This window comes from Caloenas nicobarica, chromosome 7 (genome assembly GCF_036013445.1).
Source record: "Caloenas nicobarica isolate bCalNic1 chromosome 7, bCalNic1.hap1, whole genome shotgun sequence".
NCBI classification, from domain to species: Eukaryota; Metazoa; Chordata; class Aves; order Columbiformes; family Columbidae; genus Caloenas; species Caloenas nicobarica.
The window spans coordinates 32,817,419-32,838,465 of NC_088251.1; the positions used below are offsets into that span (position 1 = coordinate 32,817,419).

The 21,047-nt window shown below is 44.4% G+C and overlaps 1 protein-coding gene across 3 annotated transcripts; it reads left to right on the top strand.

Moving 5' to 3' along the window:
- Window positions 1-4: 4 nt before the first annotated feature.
- Window positions 5-19,995, top strand: ZNF365 (zinc finger protein 365). Of its 3 annotated transcripts, none has more exons than XM_065639027.1 (5): window positions 5-68; window positions 349-1,086; window positions 11,262-11,442; window positions 14,454-14,491; window positions 17,578-19,995. In XM_065639027.1, exons 2-5 carry the CDS (start codon window positions 362-364, stop codon window positions 17,822-17,824), a joined length of 1,191 nt encoding a protein of 396 aa, XP_065495099.1. In that variant the 5' UTR covers window positions 5-68; window positions 349-361; the 3' UTR covers window positions 17,825-19,995. The 3 variants fall into 3 exon arrangements, with proteins under 3 accessions (XP_065495099.1, XP_065495100.1, XP_065495101.1); XM_065639028.1 differs by lacking the exon at window positions 5-68 and having other exon boundaries at window positions 153-1,086; window positions 17,578-17,753; window positions 18,417-19,995; XM_065639029.1 differs by lacking the exon at window positions 5-68 and having other exon boundaries at window positions 153-1,086; window positions 17,578-17,753; window positions 18,420-19,995.
- The last annotated feature ends 1,052 nt before the right edge of the window (window positions 19,996-21,047 follow it).

Here is a 21,047-nt window from a genome sequence, read left to right on the forward strand (position 1 = left end):
CGGCTGTGCTGCAAACGGCTCCCCCGCCGCCGCGCCGCCACCGGGCACCGCCAGCAGCAACAAGCCGGGTGAGTGCGGCGACCTTGCGGCCGGCGGAGGGCCGCGCCGAGCCGGGGCCCTGCCCCGCTCCGCCCCGCCCCGGAGAGGCCCGGCAGGCGGCGGCGAGCGGAGCCGCGTCGCGTCGCGTCGCCGGGGCCCTGCGGCTGGCCGTGCCGGGCGGGTGCCTCGCCCGGGCGCCGGGCGGAGATGGCGCGGTACCCCTGAAAAAAAGCACCGGGAAAGTTTCCCAAGTTTCCCGGCGGGGCTGCCCCGGGCGGGCGTGACCGCGGGCTCTTTTCTCCCACGCAGGGCCCGGCGAGGAATGCACGGGGCGGCCCGGGAGGAAGGCAGGCAGCCCTGGCAGGAGCCGCTCGGCAGCGTCAGCCTCTGCCTCCCCTTCCGCTGCCCGCGATGCGGCGACCACAGCCGGTTCCGCAGCCTGGCGTCCCTGCGGGCGCACCTGGAGTACAGCCACAGCTTCGAGGACAGGAGCCTCCTGGGCAGGGGCAGCCTGTTCTCCCCGCTGAAAGACGCGGAGCTCATCTCCCCGCCGGAGCCCGCCGGCCAGGGCAGCCCGGGGAGCCCCGGCGGTGCCGCGCAGCAAAAAGGCTCCTACCTGAATTTCTGCGACGCCTCCTGCGAGAAGCGCGGGCAGGCTCTGGACGTGGAAGCCGAGCGGCCCGTCTCCTACGTTGCAAACTATGTGTCGGCCGAGTCTCCCAGCGAGCAGATCTCCAAACCCGGCCTCCCGGGCACTGACTCCAAAGCCTCCTTCGAGGCGCACGTCAGGGAAAAGTTTAACAGGATGGTGGAGGCCGTGGACAAAACAATCGAGAAGCGAATCGACAAGCTTACCAAAGAGCTGGCCCAGAAGACGGCGGAGCTGCTGGAGGTGCGGGCGGCTTTCGTGCAGCTGTCCCAGAAGAAGCAGGAGGTGCAGCGGCGGGAGCGGGCGCTCAGCAGGCAGGTGGACGTGGCGGTGGAGATGATCGCCGCCTTGAAGCAGCGGCTCAGCGAGTCCGAGGAGGAGCTTCACCGCAAAGAGGAGTGAGTGGGGAGGCGAGAGCCGTGGCTTTGCGCGGGCTGGCCGGCACCTGTGCGAGCGAAAGACGTGAGGGGAGAAGAGGGGGGGACGGTCCGGTTACTCGCTGGTTATAAAAGGCCCTGGCGCTCACCGCTTTGTGATCACTGTATTGCTAGAGTTGTAGCCCGTGTGACTGTGTCCCCAGCGAGGCAGGCGGCTTTCATGCATGGCTCCCCAGTGACCAACTTTTACACTCTCAAATGTCTGTGTTGTGTCCCTGGTTTCACAGGGTAGGGTCAAGTAGAAGCTATCATTGGTGTGTAATCTGATTTACACTGACAACTCTAATCCACCATCGTTTTAAGAAGGGATGGGTGAGTAAGTGCTGGAGGAGGTGTGTAAGAATACCAAATAGCACCTTTTTCCTGAAGTCATCCCAGCACGGTCAGCCTGTGGAGTGGGATGGTCTCCTGTGCAGCGGTGAAGCTGTACTGGGGACGGTGACGAAAAGGCCATATCCAAGTAGGTGTTTCAGATGGACACAGAACTGTGAAACTGGAGTCACTTATATGGGAAGCAGATGCCAGAGCCATTCTGACTAACCTAGGCCATCTAAAAATATGTTTGTGATGCATCCATTAAATATGTAGCGATAGCTGATATATTATTTATGCATGAACTACTTAGTTTATTCAGCACTTGCTGAAACCTTTCAGGCTTTTTGGAGCAGCACAACTTTATTTAGAGGAATGCACATAAAGAGCCTTGGTAATCGAATGCCTTTAAACCAATTCATTGGCTTACAAAGGGAAGAAGAGAAGCGCTAGTTGCCATGACGCTGATCTTGGAAGAAATGAGAAAGGTGGTGTAGGAGTTCAGTGTAGGAAGTTTAGAGGGCTTTCATGATTTCTTCCTGTAGACTAAGTACTGGAAAGAAAATATGATGATGGCTCCTATATCAGTAGGAGTTATCTAATGAAGTAGTGCTATAGATTTCCCAGGAAAGGGGACAGCAAAGGTGGGATTTGAGCCCCTGTGGTGTGTATCTTCCATGAAGGGATATGCAACAGAACTTGTTTCTGAAATATCAGGTGATCCTCATGGAAGAGAAAACTGAAGGACTCAAGATGAAGATAAAGATAATAGTGGAACTGAGATTTGAAAGTATGCTGGAAGGAGGCCATGAAGATAACTTACAGTTTGAAGCAGTTTTGGTATTCCCATCTAGCCAAGCTCCCCTTATGGGTTCTTTCTCAGTGTGATTCACCCTATCTGCTACAGAAAAGTATCTTAGCGAGAAAGGGATTGCTCTGTGGAGGTCCTTCCTCCCTCTACAGACCAGGGTGGGACCTCAGGCAAACAGCCATCTTAGGCTAGATGCTGAACTTCAGATATCAAAAGTTAAGTGGTATGAATCTTACCCCAAACTAAACACAGAATGCGCTTCTAAGATTCAAGCCTTGAGATCCACAGGAAAAACGTGACTGTCGGGAGAAAGCAGAAACCATTCAGTTGGGCAAAACCGGAGTTCTGCAGTGCAGCAGAAGAAAAGAGCTCATGGAAAAAGAGGAAGGGGGGAATAGAGTTATCCGGGTAGAAAGAATGGGTATAAGATGGGGAGAATTGCAAAGGAAACTGATCTGTGAAAAGAACAAGGCAGCAAAAGTTGCAGTTTTTGAGGAAGAGGTCGCTTGCCCCCTTGGCAGGCTGCGGCTCCGAGAAAAGACTGAACACAGAAGGAGAGGAAAAGTGGGGAATTACTGTCCTTCGCACTAGGACATTGCCAGGCTTGGGAAAGGGGCAGGAGCTCAGAAGACTGCTGTTATAATTCTAGCCATCTCTAAAGGAGGAGGGTGAATGCATGAGCAGTTGAGGAGGCAGCTCTTAAGTCGGTGTTACAGGGAAAACTGAAGGTTATTTGACTGGTAAGAGACACTAATGAGAAGAGGCGGTTGCACAAGAGACTTCACCTGAGTACCCAGGGTATTGCTCTTGTAGGATTAGCACCAGCTTGCTTCAGCTTTCAATAGAGAAGACAGAAAAACCTTGGAAGCAAAAGCAGCAATAGGAATGAGTGAATAGATACTACGCAATGGTGTGTTAATTTCTAAAGGTAAATGAGCCTAATGCTTTCTAGTGGGTGGGATGAAAGAATATCAGCCCAAAGTACCGAGGGGAAGAGAGGAGAGTCATTGTATGTTCTTGCATGTGCCCGTGCCTGGCCCCAGAGCGTTGTCTCTCAGCAGACACTATTAAGTTCCTCTGAGGAGGCCGGAAGGGTAGATAGGGTGTAAAAATAAAGTCCGCTTAGAAACACTGAAAATACATAATTTTTTTTCTTGTTCGGATGGTTCCCGCGTTCCCCATCTTGGGGATAACAAGGAATAGTGCCATAGAAAAATGCACTGTACGGCTTCCCTATTAAAAGGTCATTGTATGATTAGCAAATTGAGAAGAAACGTAGGTATAAACAATGCTTAGCAAAAGTAGGGCTAGTACTTCTAAGGGCAGCTTTTTGGATTTGAATGTCTAAAAGTGCCTGGGACACTTACTTTGTGCCAGTAGCAGGGAGGCCCTGGATGGCAGAGGGGAGAAGAATAGATGTTCATGACTCTGGTAACAAAAGCATCACTTGTCTGGTTTTCTCATGGGCTGTTGGTAAATTCTGAGACCTGTCTACATATTCACTCCTTTGTATGTTCACAAACTTCATTTGGTGTGCTGAAAAGCCTTTTCTCCTTCAAAAAGGAGGATCTCAACTTTGGCTTTGATTTCTGGAAGAAGTCCAGATGATTAGAAAGCCAAGCAAGACTGCTTAATGGAAATTGCAGAAGCAGGAGTTCTCACTGCAGATTGTGGAAAATCAAAGGCAGCCCTTGGGGACTGCTTTGATACTTGCTGACCTTCAGAAATAAATGCTTTCATCAGTTTCTTTGGATTTTTTTCTTTTCCATAAGCAGTCTTGTGAATATGGATAGCTTTCCCAAAGCATTGATATTGAGCAACTGTAGCTGAACACTTGTTCCTCAGAAAAAGAAAACATCTAATTATCATCCTATTTCTAAGAAAGTAAAAGAAACCAGTCTTTCTTTGGTCTTTGAATGGTTTCGCCCTCTACCAGAGATCATGGAATGGGGTGCATGGGAAAAACAAGAAAGAGTTTATAATAAATACGCATTTCTAGATGTCAAAGGGACTGAGGTATGACTACTGGAGATCAGTCTGAGGGTTAAAACAAACAAACAAAAAACCCAAACAACCACACACAATTCCAAATACAACAAAACTCCAAAGCAACAAACTCTCTGAAAGAGGAAGAAAATTCTGGTCCAAGTCTTAGATAAGGTTACAAAAAATATTATTTGGAGGCTCTGTAGAGAAGCTGACTACTTTTATGGGCATTCCTTCAAGTAATTTTTGAAAACTAACGATGTTCTGATAAAGAAGGTACAGGTTTTTATACTGGGCCCATACTGGAGTGAACTCTGTATACACCTACTCTGTCAGTTTCTTACATGAATGGACATTCACTATCAGAGATCAAAAAGCTCCGTAATACTGAATTTATAGTCAGTTTATTTTCATCTTTACAAAATGTGGCCATATAATCCAGGGACCTGTCTGGGCTATTAGGCTAGACCTGCATCTACATGTAAGAATGAAAGAATTAAAGAAATATGGAAGAGGATGTATTTGCAGGTTTAACCATCACTCCTGACCTATAAATTTGCTATGGAAAAAAGAGGAAGTTGGTATTTAACAAGTTTCTTTTACAGAAGGGTGTACAAGAAGTTGACAGAAAAAACAAACAAAAAAACCCAAACAAAAACAAAACAGGACAATTGCACTTTGGATAATGGTTCTGATTTTGGATCTAATTGTGCAGGCAAATAGGAAAGCTAAAGGAAAGGAAAAATGTGCATTAGCAAGAATAATTTGTTTAGGAACCTCCGAGAAGACTTAGGGAGGAGAGATCTAAATTCTTTGTTTAAGCACCTGGGTTTCTGGAAGGAGGAGATGTAGTTCTTCTAGGCCTCACATCTTTCTGTCCAGCGTAGCAAAGGCAGGAGACCTGAGGTCACTTCAACTTGATGGAATTGCATTCCTGCTTCCCTGTTCTACCTGCAAAAGCCCCTGGATGTCCTGAGCGTCTGCTTGGACCAAGCACGTGAAATAGAGACATAAAAACTGCGATCTACCAAGTGGCCACGTTGTCAGACGCTGGTTTCTCTTGTGTGTTCTCCAAAGCAAGCAGCAAGGCTGTGGACTTCACAACTCCATAGCGAGTAAATTCTTCTCAGAGTTACATTGTCGTTGCTAATTAAAGCACTAATTTCAAATGACAGCACAAGGAGGTTTCACTGTTTACTCCCTTATTCTGTGTTGGTTTAGGCAACCAGCAGGCACAAAGAGTTTGTAGGGTCAGCAGGGTTACTTCTTTAGACTTGCCAGTTGATTTTTTTTGTTTGTTTTAAATAAAACCTATAGCAGTCCAACAAAGGCAGTGATAAGGCAAAGATTTCTCTTTAGTTAAATTTTATTCCTGCTCCCTTACCAAAATGGCTGTGCTAACATGCCCACAGGTACATGCTGTTACACTAGCGCGGTGCCCTCACGGAGATGAGATCTGGTGAGGGGCAAGACAGGTGGAGGTACCACAGTAATGATACTAATACATAGTCGAAGTAGTCTTACTCTAAGCACAGGAAAGTGTTACAGAAGTCACTCTTGGGTCATTTATTCTCATATTTAGAAAGACAAAAGGCCAAAGCTTTTTCTTATTACTTGGGGAAAAAATGGAAACTGGATGTTGTAGAGAAGCAGGTGCAGCTACCAAAGACGGGTCCCAGTTCACCAGCTTGCCTCACTTGGGCCCTGGGCAGTTTTGATGACTGATGGCTACAGGGTCAAGCTTTCAGCAGAGCTGCTGAGCAAATGAATTATTTAATTAGAAAATATGGCCCAAAAGGGATTATTCAATGTTTGATGAAGGAGAATGCAACTCAGAGTGAGTACTGTGATCTTAAAGATAACACAGAAGCCTGCCCGAAGGGAATAAGACTGCATTGAATAAGATATCAAGAAAACCATTTAAAATCAGCTATGAACTTCTAGAGGACACCAACAGGCTTGTTTCTGGTGGAGATGGTTTTTCGGTCAGTCTGAACAGGGAAAGCATTTGAAGTTACAGTTGTCAGCTGGAAGCTACCTTCAGCAGAGACTTAAACAATTTCACTTTGTGAGCATTACTGTAGCAAGTTGCCATATCTCTGACAGTAATTTCTTCAACCAATTTAATGAATTTGTTTTGAGACTGTTTAGTCATGTCTCTGTTCTGGTATACCCTGCAGTGCGAGGGCTACTTCAGAATAGCTGTGGTGGGGAGCAGTTATTCTTGGCACTGCCTTCACCTTAAATTTGCAGGTAATGGAACTATCTGTGCAAAGAACATCTCGACAATGAGGTTAAGAGTTGGCTTGTTAGAGATCACTGCAATTTTTGCTTTAAAACAACAGCTTTCCTTAAAATGCATATTACAGTTATACAACAAACCAGTTTTGATTGTGCTCTAAGAATACGACCACAACTACATACTGTTCTTCCACCCTCATTTTCAGGTGGTCCCACTCCCTCTTGCCCATTTCCTTTTATCTTCCCACTCAGGAGATTACTCCCTCCCGAGTTGCACTGGTTCCAGTGTAGCATGACTATCCCACAGAATGGCTCTGTGAAATAAAGCATTTGATCTTCATAGTGTCACCCCATTAAGTTCAGGGCTCAGATCTAGAGCACAGCCCGCTGAATGGCTGCAGCTAGTAGGACAGTAACTTTCTGAAGGGAGGAGGTGTGAACCTCTTAAATCGAATATGCTGACAGTGGTATAGGAATGTGAAACCACAGCCTAATGAATAACAAATAGCAGCCTTCAGGCAATAACACCAGTGGGATGATGGATGAGGTCAGTGGTGTTCATACTTAACGAACGTACATATTTTAAATATTTTCAACAAGTAAATCACTTGTGAAATTTTCACAAGTAAATCACTGTAATTACGGTAGTAGGAACTTTCGTATCTTCAGGTAAAATAACACTAAGTATTTGGTTTTCTATCAGTCTCAGGCAGAGTTATTCCAAGTGCAATTCTGTAAAGGCATTTGATACTTGGGTGCAGAATCTGCGTAGAGCCTCATGCTTGTCTCCACCTACAGAGCAGCTGCAGGTGTCAAAGTTGCTGTAAATAGTCCTGGGACCAGTATTGTGCATCTGTAGGAGGGCTTGGTCACAATGCAAGAAATCATTAGTCCTTCCTGTCAGTTGTTGCGGAGCTGGAGCTGTCCCAGCCTCTGTGGATCACATGCCTACCTGCTGAAAGCCACACCAGCACTAAGGGCATCTGCAGGGTCCACGTGCCAGCAACTGCTCTGGTAAACACGAACTGCAGCTCACTAGTCCTGCAAGAAGTGCTGTATAATCTAGTGGCGAAGGCAGAAGAATAAATGTCACCTAGTCGGTCTATGATTTATAACTTTATTTACCACAACTCATGCTGTTTCATGACAACAGCCTCCATAAGAAGAACTCAGGAAAAGTTTCGAGGCAGGCTATCTGCAGTTTTTCTATGAGGGCAGCTAGGCTGCAGTTGGAATGCAAAACACCGAACTATTAATAGTTAATTCTGGTTAACTATAACAGGTTAACTTAATATAGTAAACTGTGAGCAAACAGATGAGATCACGCCGCTCTCCATTACGGAAAGTTACAGAGATCTGAGCTGCACTGAGCATCATCTACGCTGCTCAGAAGATTTAGGAGCCGGATCAGGAGCTCATGGCGCTACAGCAAGTGCCAGGGTGCAGCTGAGCAGAGGGCAGGGTCTGCAGGCTGACAGGCAGAGAGCAAACGGAGGAGCAGAGAGCAGTGGCAAACAGGTGATGCTCAGAGAAGAGGAGTTACAAGGGCAGTTATTAACTCTATAAAACCTTTGCTTAGTATAGCTCCAGATGTAGAGTAGTCTGCACAGGGTAGCAGAGACCTCTCATTAGAAAGGGCAACGCTTCGGGTCTGAGCCAGGCTTTAACAAATGGCTCCTGTTTCAGGTGAGCGCTGCTGACGAGGCTGTTCTGTCAAGACACAGAGCCCAGCAGGCCCACAGTGGTTTATGCCTCTGCCAACTGGGCCCCACAATATTCACAGGCTCAGCTTCTCCCTGACTTTGTGAAGAGCAGCATCTGACCTCTGTGAACATCCATCTCTCCACAAGCTTAAAAGCAGAGAGTAAAACATAGACATCAATATCATATAATCTCCCTAAAATTGGCAGAGGCATGGAGATATAAACTGAAAGTAAAATGAAGAATATAAGCAAAAAGTCATCACGGCTAATCTAGAAATAGAATTGAAGGGAGAAGGTCATCAGTATGGCTAAGAAAAAGTCTGGACAAACTACCAGAGACAAGAAAGGCAATTAAACAGATAAACAGCGGCTGCAGGAAGCCACACAAGTTCTTTGAACCATTTCCCTATCGTTCATGGCGAGGAGGGTAAAAATTCTTCTGGGAACTCCCTTCAGGTAACCAAGGCACAGCCAGGGCACAGAGCAAGCTCTCTGAGGAAGAGGTGGTGGAGCAAGTAGAGACACTTACTAGCCGTCACAACTCAGGGCTTGGTGATGTTCTTCGGAGAGATGAGAATGAAGTGGAAACAAATAAAGTTGCTGAACTAACAGGAGGGCTGCTTATCAGGACAAGGTGTGTGACCGAGACCTAGTGGGTGGGTATATTCTGGCTCCTGACTTTATAAAGGGAATTTGCAGAATGCTGGTACCATTTCAGCTGAAAGGAAAAGTTTTAGATAAAAGTTATTAAAGGCAAGTTCATAGGCTCTACAGAGGCAGGTAAACAAACAGAGAAAAAATTATGGAAGTGCTACCTCTGCTGCTAATAACAATTCCTACAAATGAAAGCAGGTAGGATGCGAAGTTACCTTGAGTAGTCTAGAAAGCAAGGAAAATACTAGGGAATTTATTGACACTGTTTCTGTTCTCCTCCTGATAGTGACCAAAGTCTTCCAGAAAAAAACACTGCTTCCCTCTGCCCCCCATAGCACAGCTCACTAAGGAGATACTTGTAGGAAAGGAAAATGTATGGGTCATTTATTCATGCCACGGAGCAGGTGATTAATGAATGCTTCTGAATTGCCTTTGCTGACACAATTACAAACGTCAACATGCATGAAACTACCACCCTTGTAAAATCAAATGCCAAGTCCTCAACGCTTGTGGCCTCCACTGCAGCAGGATGCACAACGACAGTGGCCTCGGAAGGTCCCTCATCATGGTGACCCAGTCCAGCAGCTCCTGCTCTGCCCCAGTGTTCCTGCAGCACAGCCAGCGGCCTGGCGGGCCACCACAGCTTGCCTTCCTCACACAAAGGGTGAGGGACTGGAAGCTGAGCTGCTGAGCTGCTGTCCTGCTGAGCTGCTGTCCTGCTGAGCTCCCAGCCCACTGTCCAAGGGGAGCCTGCCGGAGCGCCAAGGCTTGGGGTGGCTGCTACCCCAACACAGCCACGGATTGGCATAATGAAATCAAAGAAGTTACAATGCTGTAAGCATGGTGAGAATGAAGCCCTAAAATTGTCCTTAATGAGTTTGGATTGGCTTCTTCCTAAGCATTCTTCAGGCTTTTTATTACTCGGTCTCTCTGGGCAAGCTAATAGTCACAGAAACTGTACAGAGCCTTGAAATGGAATGGATTAGCTGATCTTAACAAACAAGGTACCTCTCTGTTTCTTAAATCAGATTAAGATAATATAGATTAATAATAATTGATGTTCTTCATCCAGACAATACGTGCTTGTTTTTACCTCGTTCCTGCTGTCAGGTCAGCCGTGCAAACAGCCTATTGCTGAGCTCTGCTGTGGTTTGAGGCAGGCAAACCCAGCCTGAATCCCAAGTGGTAAATGGCCATAGCTGACCGCTTGTGCCTAACTCTTCTTAACACAAACCAGCTCACTGTTACAACACCTAGACTGTGAAACCAGTTAGCTACAACTATACCGAGTTAAAACAAGGACATGCAGAGAAACTTTGGATGTGTTATAAACAAGCTAAGCCTCGAAACGCTCTTACTGCTACAAACTCTTTCCTAGTTTCTGCTTAAAACACTTTTTCCTCGGGCAATGTATTTCCACCAAGCAATCATGCCCTTTTCATTTGCCAAGCACTGGTTCCCCCAACTCCCACCCCTCCGGTTTGTACAAAGCAAAAATTAACATGGTTTCATTGGCAGAGCAAGAACTGTTCATCCAGGTGTTTATCAACTGGGGAAGTCCTACATGCGCAGATTTGCTATTTTTCATAATACGTGCTTCACTCTGTAATCAAACTTCTCCCACCCAGAAACTCCTGATATCAAAGGTCCAAGCGGTGGCCTGATTACCCATAGCAAACTGATAGTATGCAGAGCACTTAAAATGAGCGATGTCTCAGTGCAGAGCTGGGACCTTTCACAATCAGCAGTACTATCTGTTTTTTCCAATCGTATTACCAGACAAGAAACATTTCTAAACTCCTGACCCAAAACTTGCTCTTCCCACGCACACACTCCTTAGTCTGTAATCTGTAGATTATCTATTAATCTCCCACGCTCCCACTAGCTCCAGATCATAACGCTGCACTTTGGCGTACTTGCAGGATTGCAGCCAAAATTTTTATGGCCACAGTAGCTCTTTTAAGTTACGAACCACTCCAGTAGCAACATCAAACTACCATTGTAAGATTATGATGAACTAGGAAGATGAATTTGGGGCTTCATCCACTTTCCTTAATGTTTCAGGGCTGATATTCACATGGCTAAGTAAAAAAAAAAAAAAGATAAACTGGCTATAAGTTGTCTCTAGGTACCTCGAGAGGTGATGCTCAGTGGCATTTCTACGCTGTGGACACTAAGGACTATTTCCAAGAGACATAATAACGTGACCAAAAAACCCAAACTCACTGCCCATAAACTTAAGTTCAGCATTCAGGGTTCCAGATCTTCCTGTGTCCACGAAAAGGTTGAAATCTTTTAATAGAGGTGAAGGACAGTAATTAGCCACCATGGGCTATCTCTGCGAAAAACAGTAATTTTTTGACAGTGGTGAGACCAGAGCCCTTCCTATTATTTAAATGTGGCCTCTTTGCAATGTTTCCATCCTGCAGAGAAGTTGTGACTTTCAACCACTTCCTGGAAGAAGCAGCGGAAAAAGAAGTGCGGGGAAAAGCCAGGCTCCAGCACTTCATCGAGAACCTGCTGCAGCGCGTGGACCTGGCAGAAAGGCAGCTAGAATATTACCAAAATCAGCAGATGGTTTGCAACCACATCGACGTCAGCGAGCACGTGGTAAGCCAGCAAAGTCCTTCCCTTCATTGTCACCCGCCACCAGAGGGAAAGTGCTGGAGTTTGAATACGGGTGGGCTCACTGGGACAGGCTCATTGCTACTTCAGACACATTTGGATTTGTAAAATGTTTCTTCAAGCTTGTTTTATTTATGTTTTAAACTGCCACTTCACATGAGTGAAAGGAGCAGAGAGTGTAAGGGCAGCAATAGGCAAAGATGGGAAAGGGAGAGCAGAGAATAAAGAAATATTTGGCAGATATTGAACTTTTTTCCCCGGCTTTGGCTATTGTTGCTGTTACCTTTGCAAGAAACACTTTGCTTTATGTCACTTAGTGACCTGGCAGTTTTTTGGAGGTCTGTAAAGATTTTCAGGAAAGATGTGGATCCCTATAGAGGACATACTGAGCCTGCTGGCAAGTCGAGTTGCTCTCTGTAGTTACCTATCACGGGACTTAGAAAAAAAAATGGATTCCCACAGGCTTGTCCCTCACAGATTAGAAACCAAAGCTATCTGAACGTTGTTTTTTAAAATACATAATTTATTTGAAAACTCTCATTATTAATACTTAAACTCAGTATTTTCCATGCAATGCATTACATTCATATAGCAATTTTTAGCCGCACGACTTCCAAAGAACATGTCAGTTTAAATGAGTACCCTGTACTGCCTGCGCTAAGTACCTGCTCGTCCTGGGAGGTGAGAGGAAAGGTGTTGGGTTATGCCCAGCACTGAACAGGTACGTAACAGTGGAAAACAAACGTTCCAATAGACACTGGGAAGACAAAGAACTTCAGGCAAGACCTGAATAAATGTAGATGTGCTGAAATCTAGCGCAGGATATCTCAGTGTCTGTGAGAACACTGAGGGGGACTGTAGAGATGGGCCTCAGTATTAAATCATCTCACCTGCTCTTGATGTGTTACTGGGATCCCTGGCTCAGCAGGCTTCTTTGGGGAAAGCACTAATTTTTGAGGCAGCTGCCCTGCTTTCTGAGTGACTTCAGCATTCCTCCAAAGTCATCCATCCAAGTATTGGCCAGCCTGACCTTCAGGAGGTAATTACAGAAAAGCACACCAGGAGATGGCTCCAGACTCCATCCAAGACAGATGACAAGCAAAGTTAGGCTGGGCAAAAATCCATCTGCAAAGTGCGGACAATACCAGGGACAGAGGGAACATTTACGAGAACATAATCATTTTCAGATGCCAGATCGGACTTGCTTGGCTCAGTGACTTCATTAAATGATATTCAAAGGCTTAGTGCTCGTATTACTGATGGGAGATGAGTACAAAGCACTGATTTAGTACGCAAACCGATTTAGGCTGACCTGGCATGAAACACCTCCTTTCCTGACCCCCACTAAAAGAAGGACTAGACAACGTGTTTCCACACAGTGAACCAAACTGTTGTAAAAAAATGAAGTCTTGCAAAGTTGTGCTGGCACTGAGGCTACATTGTCCCTAGCAGGGCTCAGGATTTGGGCTGGGAAGGGAGAGAAACACTTGAGTTCTCACCCTCTGCCCTTCAGTGCTGCTGGGAGCAGGGCCAAGGGCTCGTCACAGGAGTTTCCGAGCCATTGGTGTGGAGGAAATGTATCACTGCAGAATTAAAGGCTTGAGAGAAAGTTAATTTAATACAGCTTATTCAGGCACTGTCCCTTATTAATTATCTTGAACAGAATAATTACTTCTCATTGTATCCATACTGTTTAATCTAATGTGGAAGATCTCTGCTCAGCCCACACTTCTTTAGCAATTTACTTTGATTACAGTTAGGATAAAAATAATGGGGAGAAATCCAATCACTAGCAACTCACATGTTACGAATTTTAAAAACAGATGTAAAGAGTTGGAGGAGTAATATCACAGAATCACAGAATGTTAGGGATTGGAAGGGACCTCGAAAGATCATCTAGTCCAATCCCCCTGCCAGGGCAGGAACACCTAGGTGAGGTTACACAGGAAGGTGTCCAGGCGGGTTTGAATGTCTCCAGAGAAGGAGAATCCACAACCCCCTTGGGCAGCCTGTTCCAGTGTTCCGTCACCCTGACTGAGAAGAAGTTTCTTCTCAAATTTAAGTGGAACCTCTTGTGTTCCAGCTTGAACCCATTACCCCTTGTCTTACTGTTGGTTGTCACCAAGAAGAGCCTGGCTCCATCCTTGTGACACCCACCCTTTATATATTTATAAACATTAATGGGGTCACCCCTCAGTCTCCTCCAAGCTAAAGAGCCCCAGCTCCCTCAGCCTTTCCTCGTAAGGGAGATGCTCCACTCCCTTCATCATCTTTGTGGCCCTGCGCTGGACTCTCTCCAGCAGTTCCCTGTCCTTCTTGAACTGAGGGGCCCAGAACTGGACACAATATTCCAGATGAGGTCTCACCAGGGCAGAGTAGAGGGGAAGGAGAACCTCTCTCGACCTACTAACCACCCCGCTTCTTATACACCCCAGGATGCCATTGGCCTTCTTGGCCACAAGGGCACAATGCTGGCTCATGGTCATCCTGCTGTCCACCAGGACCCCCAGGTCCCTTTCCCCTACACTGCTCTCTAATAGGTCATTCCCCAACCTATACTGGAACCTGGGGTTGTTCCTGCCCAGATGTAAGACTCTACATTTTCCCTTGTTATATTTCATTAAATTTTTCTCCGCCCAACTCTCTAGCCTGTCCAGATCTCGCTGGATGGCAGCACAGCCCTCTGGCGTGTCAGCCACTCCTCCCAGCTTGGTGTCATCAGCAAACTTGCTGATAGTACACTCAATTCCCTCATCCAAGTCATTGATGAATATATTGAGTAGTATTGGTATATATTCTTTAAAAGTATATATTCTTTAAAAGTATATATTCTTTAAAAGTTTTTTTTTCGCTTTCTGTCTTGAATATTGTTATAGTTTTAATAGCAGGTGAGAATGGAAATATGATTTTGAAGACTGAATATATTTTATCCCTGTACTTTAATTACTTGATAATGTAATAGTAATGTTAATAACCTGTTTCTGTTTCCTTTGCAGTTTACAGACATTTCATTAAATAAGAAACCCAGATGCCTGTATGTATATATTTTTATTTTTCTCTTACTTAAATATACTAACTTGACATGCTTACATTTCTGCTTTTGCATTTCACCTTATTCAAAAGCCTGAATCAGGTTGGGTTTGAATCAGGTTCTGTACCTCAGTATAATCTATATTTATGTCATGTAGTAGAGGAAAAACAGATTTCTGCTAAATCGAAGCTAAAATCAGATATTCTTTAAAGAAAAAAATCTGCTAAATTAATGACTCCTTCCTGCTGACTATAACAGCCTTGTGCAAAGCTACAGTAGTTGAATCTGTTCAGCAAACACAGGCCAAGTTTCAGCTGCAAATATCTTTAACATTCTGTAGGTAGGGTAGAGACAGTTGTCACTTCCTAACTGACAGTAACACTGTCGACTTAAAAATCACGTGTAAGCAAACAAGTGCCCCAACAAAGCACGAGCACTGCCAGCACCTCAGGTTACCCCAGCAGCTGTCCTGGGGCAGCAGAACTCATTGGGGCTGGCTTCCCGTGGCTTTGCGACTTGGTCGTGAGTCCCAGCGCCTGGTTCGTGGCAGCACGTGCGCTGCTTGGCCAAGTGACGGCCAGGCTGCGCATCCTCCCTCAGGCTGGCCTTTCTCAGTGGGGACACAAATTTGGGTCTTCCTATTGCCATGAAACCTGGTACGTCACCGCAGGCCTGGGACTTCTGCGTCCCTGCCAGATTTGTTTGTTTGTCCAGTGGGTTCAAGAATTACTGGAAGACTGAGAGAACATGAACGGGTGGATGGGCTGGAAAATAAACTAAAAATGCAATGTATAGCCTAGTGGGTTGGGGCAGGGTCTGGAGCTTTTTGCTCTTCGTGATGGTTTCGGTTTTCATAAATTTTAGTCCTAGCAAGCAACTGACCAAGTATCCTTTTGCTGATAAGCAGTGTTTGCATTAATAATTAGCATGGGGCTTTAGCCTTGTTTTTTCTATTTTTTATTTTTATAGCTTTTGTAGTTTGTTGGGTTTTTGTTTTGGTGTGGGCTTTTTTTGTTGTTGTTTTGTTTTGTTTTTCCCTACTGACCTGAGATTCTGGAAGAAACTTGATTGTCCAAAAGAAGGCTTTGAGTTGACTACATATATACTTTTCAGGCTTCTAGATGTCTTAATATGATTGGAATCAAGGAAGATAGTATTAAAATACAGCCAGTGAATTCAATGACTCAGTGAGATGAGTCCTTCCACTGAAAAGTCTTTGGTCTAAATATAACGTAGTTTGGTAAAACCCATTAACTGCTGACAAATAGTGGGAGTTCAAAGGCATATATGAAATTGTTTAGAGGTTTCTGTTTAACTACTGATATTCTTCTCCTTTGAAAAGACACTGTCGAAACTAGAATTTAGTAGTAGCCTTTATTTGGAGTTAACCAGATTAATAATATCCCAACTTGTCTTATGAAGCAGAGAGGATAGAGGAGAGTATGCTCAGAGGGGTAGGAAAGTTTTACTTTCCCTATTCTGTGGATGAACCCAGCATTTGCACTCACCACACCGGCTGTTTTTATGAGCTTTAACTCAGACAGATACATAAAACGAGGTTTTAATGATCTGTACCAGCTAAAAAAAATGCGAAGTGTTACCACCCATCCAGAAAATTCCGAATGATCTCAGAGGGTTTGGAGCCTCCGATGGTTTACATTGTTTGGGATCAATGGCTGGTCTTGCAACCCCTCTTGCTCCAAGGCCTCCACCTTGCTTCCCAGTTCCTTCTCTCCAGTTTCTCCTGGCTGTTTTCAAGAAATGCCCCCCTGAGGGCACAGCAGAGCTTTGCTGATGCTCACCAGCTGTTTCTCAAAGGCAAGGAGACTTGCCTGCGCATCTGTGCGTAATCAACTTTAAATGCCGGCTCCCATTGTGGAGAAACTAAGAATTAGGTCTCCTGAAATCATGAGACCTGTCTTGAAATATATGTGATATTTGTGAAATGCAGCAAGAATAGGATTGCTTTTAAGTGCCTGTGCCAATGGAGTGCATTTAGTCACATTAGCTTTCTCCATAATGAGGGAGATTAGGAATATGTTTGAGTAGAAGTTCAAACTCTCAGTCACATGTATCAAGGAGCTGCTGCTTTCAATGAAAAAACACTGCCCACATCTAGAGCTGGCATCATTACATTTCATGTGCATGACCTGCCTCTTCATTTGTCTTACATGCCCTCTTACCCTGACTGCAGATTACGGACAGGCGTCCACCTTCTGTACCCTAAACTCGTTCAATTCTGGTTGTAATAGCATAACTCAGTGCGGCAGAGGAGCGACTGACATCACCTGCATGTTCTTTGAGAATAAGTGATGTAACTTTTCACCCTAACAACATCTGAGAAAAACAGAGCACTACATCTTTTAACAACAACAAAGTAGTGGATGGTAACAGTGCCCAAGAAGCGATCATACACTGGAACTGAACAAAGAATTCAGCTGCTGAACAAAGAATTCAGCTTACTTTGGCATTTAAGCTTCCGTACCCTTCTCCCCAACAATTTCTGTGTTCCCCTTTCCTCTTCTCCTGTTTCAAATCACGGCTTAACAGCAAAGCTAAAGTTTCCCTAGATGGGTGGCCAGCATGAAGGCAGGGCGGGGAGTTTCCTGAGCTACGGGCTGTTAGTGGCAGTGCTGAGATCCCACCAAGAAGTTCCTACAGTTCCTGCACCTGCTTTCTACTGTTACTCGTGCTGTGTGGTCCTCCAAAGCCCATGGGATGTTCATTCTTTGCAGAAGGTTGCCATGAACATACGCATCTTTCAGATCCCTGTAGATCACCAAGTTATGAGAGCATAGACCTCAGATAGGTCTCAGCACTCCAAAATCAGCAGAATGCTGTCTGAATGAAAGTGTAGATGAACATGCATGAAGAGTCCACCAATAACACATTAGGGGTTGTTATAGTGAGGGATGCTTTTGAGTATTGAGAAATATAATTCGTCTTGCAGCTCTGTTTTTAACTTTCAGCCTGGTCCTGTAAAACAAGGCTATTTCTGTCTTCAAAAATGTATGGGTTTGGGAAATTTTGGGGACCTTCACTCTGCAAGATAGAATAACAGTTATAAAAACCACTGTTATTAATTTCAGGAGCCGAGGAAGTCAACACGCTTCATATAACATCCCTGACACAAAGCCTCATTCCTTTCAAAAAGGAAGAATCTTGTTGAAAAAGGCAAAGGATGAAAAAACCAGCTTGCAGCCCGTGAAGTGCTTCTATGAACCTGTTGATTGCCCAAGAGAAATATGGAGAGCACAAAAGAAAGGTGAACCAGTTTGCTCTGCCAGGAAAGTGAGCGCAAAATCCAAGATGGGTAAAAAGGCCAAACCGCTATAGAAATCGTTGGCAATATACAGTAATGCAGGAGCTTGGCTTCAACAGAAATAATATTGAATTAAATTAGTCATTCTACTTTTTCCTATCCATCTGGCCATGCCAAAACATATCAGATATAATATATAGAAATATATACAGTATAGAAGATTTATATTATTAAGTAACGCCATTCCCTCTTTGGGCGCTTTAAGAGAAGTGACGTTCAGTTTACATGGAGGTTTTTTCCTATTTATTTATTTATTTAAGCTTATTTTAAATGACTGCAGTTACCTTGCTGGGCAGTACTGTGGCTGTACGTTTAATTATTTTAGTGGCAGCATGTGGCCTGATAATTTATCTTCCATCTGTGCTGTTGCTGAACTTCAGAAGAATCCATTTAATCGGCACCAAAATACTCAATCTTTCAGCTTAGGTAGAAATAAGATCAATGATAACTGTTACCTGCACAGACATACTTGGATGCAAAAGATGTACTTGAGTTACCTGAAGGCTGTTCACAGCAGTAGATTGCTAGTCTGGATTTTCTGACATAAGCCCAGTTGGGCACATTTCCAGATTTTATTACATACATTAAACCACTCGATCCTTTCAGCAGCCATGTCGTCTGCTGGGACATGTTTGGGCTGCACCGGTGTGTGAGGCACAGCTTTCGAATTCCGTAAGCTTTATGACTTTTCCACAAGCACCAGCCTGTGGTGTCACTGAGCGAGGAGCCCAGCAGCGGGGAGCGCAGCCCTGAGCAGCACGGACCGCGTGGAGCAGGAGAAGTTCCAGCAGCATGTTGTCACCAGCCGTGGTGCAGCAAGGGAGAGGCCACAGCGACGTGTTCCATCGCGTGGCACCACATCGGTGCCTCTGCGTGGTTTTAGACATGAGAGGCCTTAAACGGCTACGGTCACATCTGAAACCCTTCACATTTTTATCTCCGATAAATCTTTACGGGGCTGAGAGATCCCTGAATTTGAAGTAAAAGCCCAAGAGCAAGGAAATTGGAGAAGATTGCAGGACTGGAATGCGCGTGTTTACACTGGTTTGTGCCAATTAAAAGGATCCTTATTTATCAGAGTATTTATCGAGATGATTTTTTTTTTGTGTACAGTATTTTGGTAACATGAATCCTCATGCCATGTTTACAGATATGAACATCCTGTTGTTGTTACTGATGAGATTTGTTTTCTCAAGAAAAAGAAAGGATAGGTGAGACAAGTCCGTGTAATTTATTTTTTAAATGCTCATAGCAGATGTAAATTGTTTTTGTGGAAGGTGATTTTTACAGTACGTGTACAAAGATTTGTGAAAAATGTTTTTCATCTTTTATAACTATGACTGTAAGCAGAAATGAGTATTAACAGACAGTGTATCACTATGATTACTGCTGCAATAAGCCCCTGAGTTCCAATATTTTTAAAGCAGAAGATGACCGATCCGTCAGCTAGGATCAGCTAACTACAGATGTCATACATTTGTCAGTGTACAGAGCTCCCAGAAAGTAGCAGATAGAAGAGAGTGTTATTCCTCACTTTTATTTTAAATAGTGTATATGAAACAATCCGATGTATGTTTAAATTTTCTCGACACTGTTTCAGTAGAAAGTCACAGTGTAAAACCAATTCAGGTATTTAGGTTGTAATGACGTTTTAATATTTGTTTAACCGCCTCACGAGGCCCCACTTGGCCTTACGCTGGGCACTGTGTGTGGTGAAAAGGAGTTATTAATTGTGTTGCATGGGTTTGGGTCAGATCGTATGTTACGACAACTTTCTTAGGCAAGCCACAATATAGAAACATCCTTTGGTTTCTTCTATTGCTTCCCATATCCTTTTACAAACCCCCCAAAATTACCCTTTTTGAAGATAATAAAAGTGAACTTTAGAAATACAGTAAAGTAAAATATATTAATCTGTTCCTTTATCCACTTGACACTGAAAGAATATTTTTATTTTTAAATGCCTATCTACTGTTAATCACCAAAGTTAAGTGCAACTACTAGCTCACAAATGAGATGTTTATTTTATTATCACACCAAAATCTTGACTATAAATTGTTCTTTTGGGGGAGGAAAAGAGAGTAAAAGAAGTTGCATGTTCCCTGACTTTTCAAATCCTAAGTTAGAGTTGCTTCCTGAACAAATGCCAGGTTAGTTAATTAGAAAGAAATTGGATTGTACTGTAACCCCAGATAAAAGATTTTAGAATATAAACATTCTAATAATAAAGATATATTTCTCAGTTACTGTGTCATTTAACTCTCTGAAAACACAATGTGTCTTATAATACAAAAGCCTCCCCAACAACAGAGGAAAAAGAAACAGCAGCCCCTGCTTGGGCTTGTGTTTATTCCTCAGATAAAACACCGCGTCAGTGAAGTTTGACTGTGATCTTTCAAAGCATTACAAATTAACCTGAACGACAGCTACAGCATTTGCCCACAGAGCTTGCACGTCACCTGTCCCTCTCCTATTCGATGATGCTTGAAAATAATTCCTGAGATCACCCACATGGTCAGATAACCTGCCCGAAGCAGAGGTGGAAGAGTGGAGGGAAGGGTCAGAAAAAGGAAATTAAGGGCAGAGGGGCTCCTGGGGAATGTAGGGGAATGTTGGATCATCATTTCATCAAGTATCTCCCTAGTTACATTGGAAAGAGAGGTCTTCCCCTGGGGGGACCAGGTTCCTGTCCAGATGATAACCCATGGGAAAGATGCTGTAGAAGACCGGACATGGAGATGAGGTCCCTCTGACACCTGAGAGTCTGAATAATGTTTGTCAGGAAAAAAAGGCTCCTTCCCAATCATGGTTACACAATCTACTAGCTCATTTTTGAAGTTAATGTCTGGCCATCAGCAGAAATTGATGCTGCAAGTGTGGATCATGTCTATACTTCATGTCCCATTAACAAAGGTGGAACGCTTGAGAAGGATCTGTACGCGCACGAGCCTGACCGTCACCGCTGTTAGCTTGGGGGAGCTCTGGGAGGAGAGAAAATGTCAGTTTTAAAACATTTTTTAAAATCTGAAAGCGTTCTGACAAAGTTGACCACTCATCAATGAATTTGAAGCACAGTTACCAAGTTTTGCCCTTTGAGGTGCTTTGAAGACATCTAGGTGGGTTGTATGCTCGCACCAAAGTGAAATTCAGTAGGACCTGGATGTCTCATTCCCATACACATTTTTAAAATCGTACCTTGCCTGTAACTAAAAACATCTCAGAGCAGTATGTATACCA

What these genes read in the sequence shown, in the direction of transcription:
- ZNF365 (XM_065639027.1), top strand. Translation starts at nt 362, where the DNA reads ATGCACGGGGCGGCCCGGGAGGAAGGCAGGCAGCCCTGGCAGGAGCCG. An exon ending in GAGCTTCACCGCAAAGAGGA is followed by an intron (nt 1,087 to 11,261) that starts GTGAGTGGGGAG and finishes TCCATCCTGCAG; the next exon opens with AGAAGTTGTGACTTTCAACC. An exon ending in TCGACGTCAGCGAGCACGTG is followed by an intron (nt 11,443 to 14,453) that starts GTAAGCCAGCAA and finishes TTTCCTTTGCAG; the next exon opens with TTTACAGACATTTCATTAAA.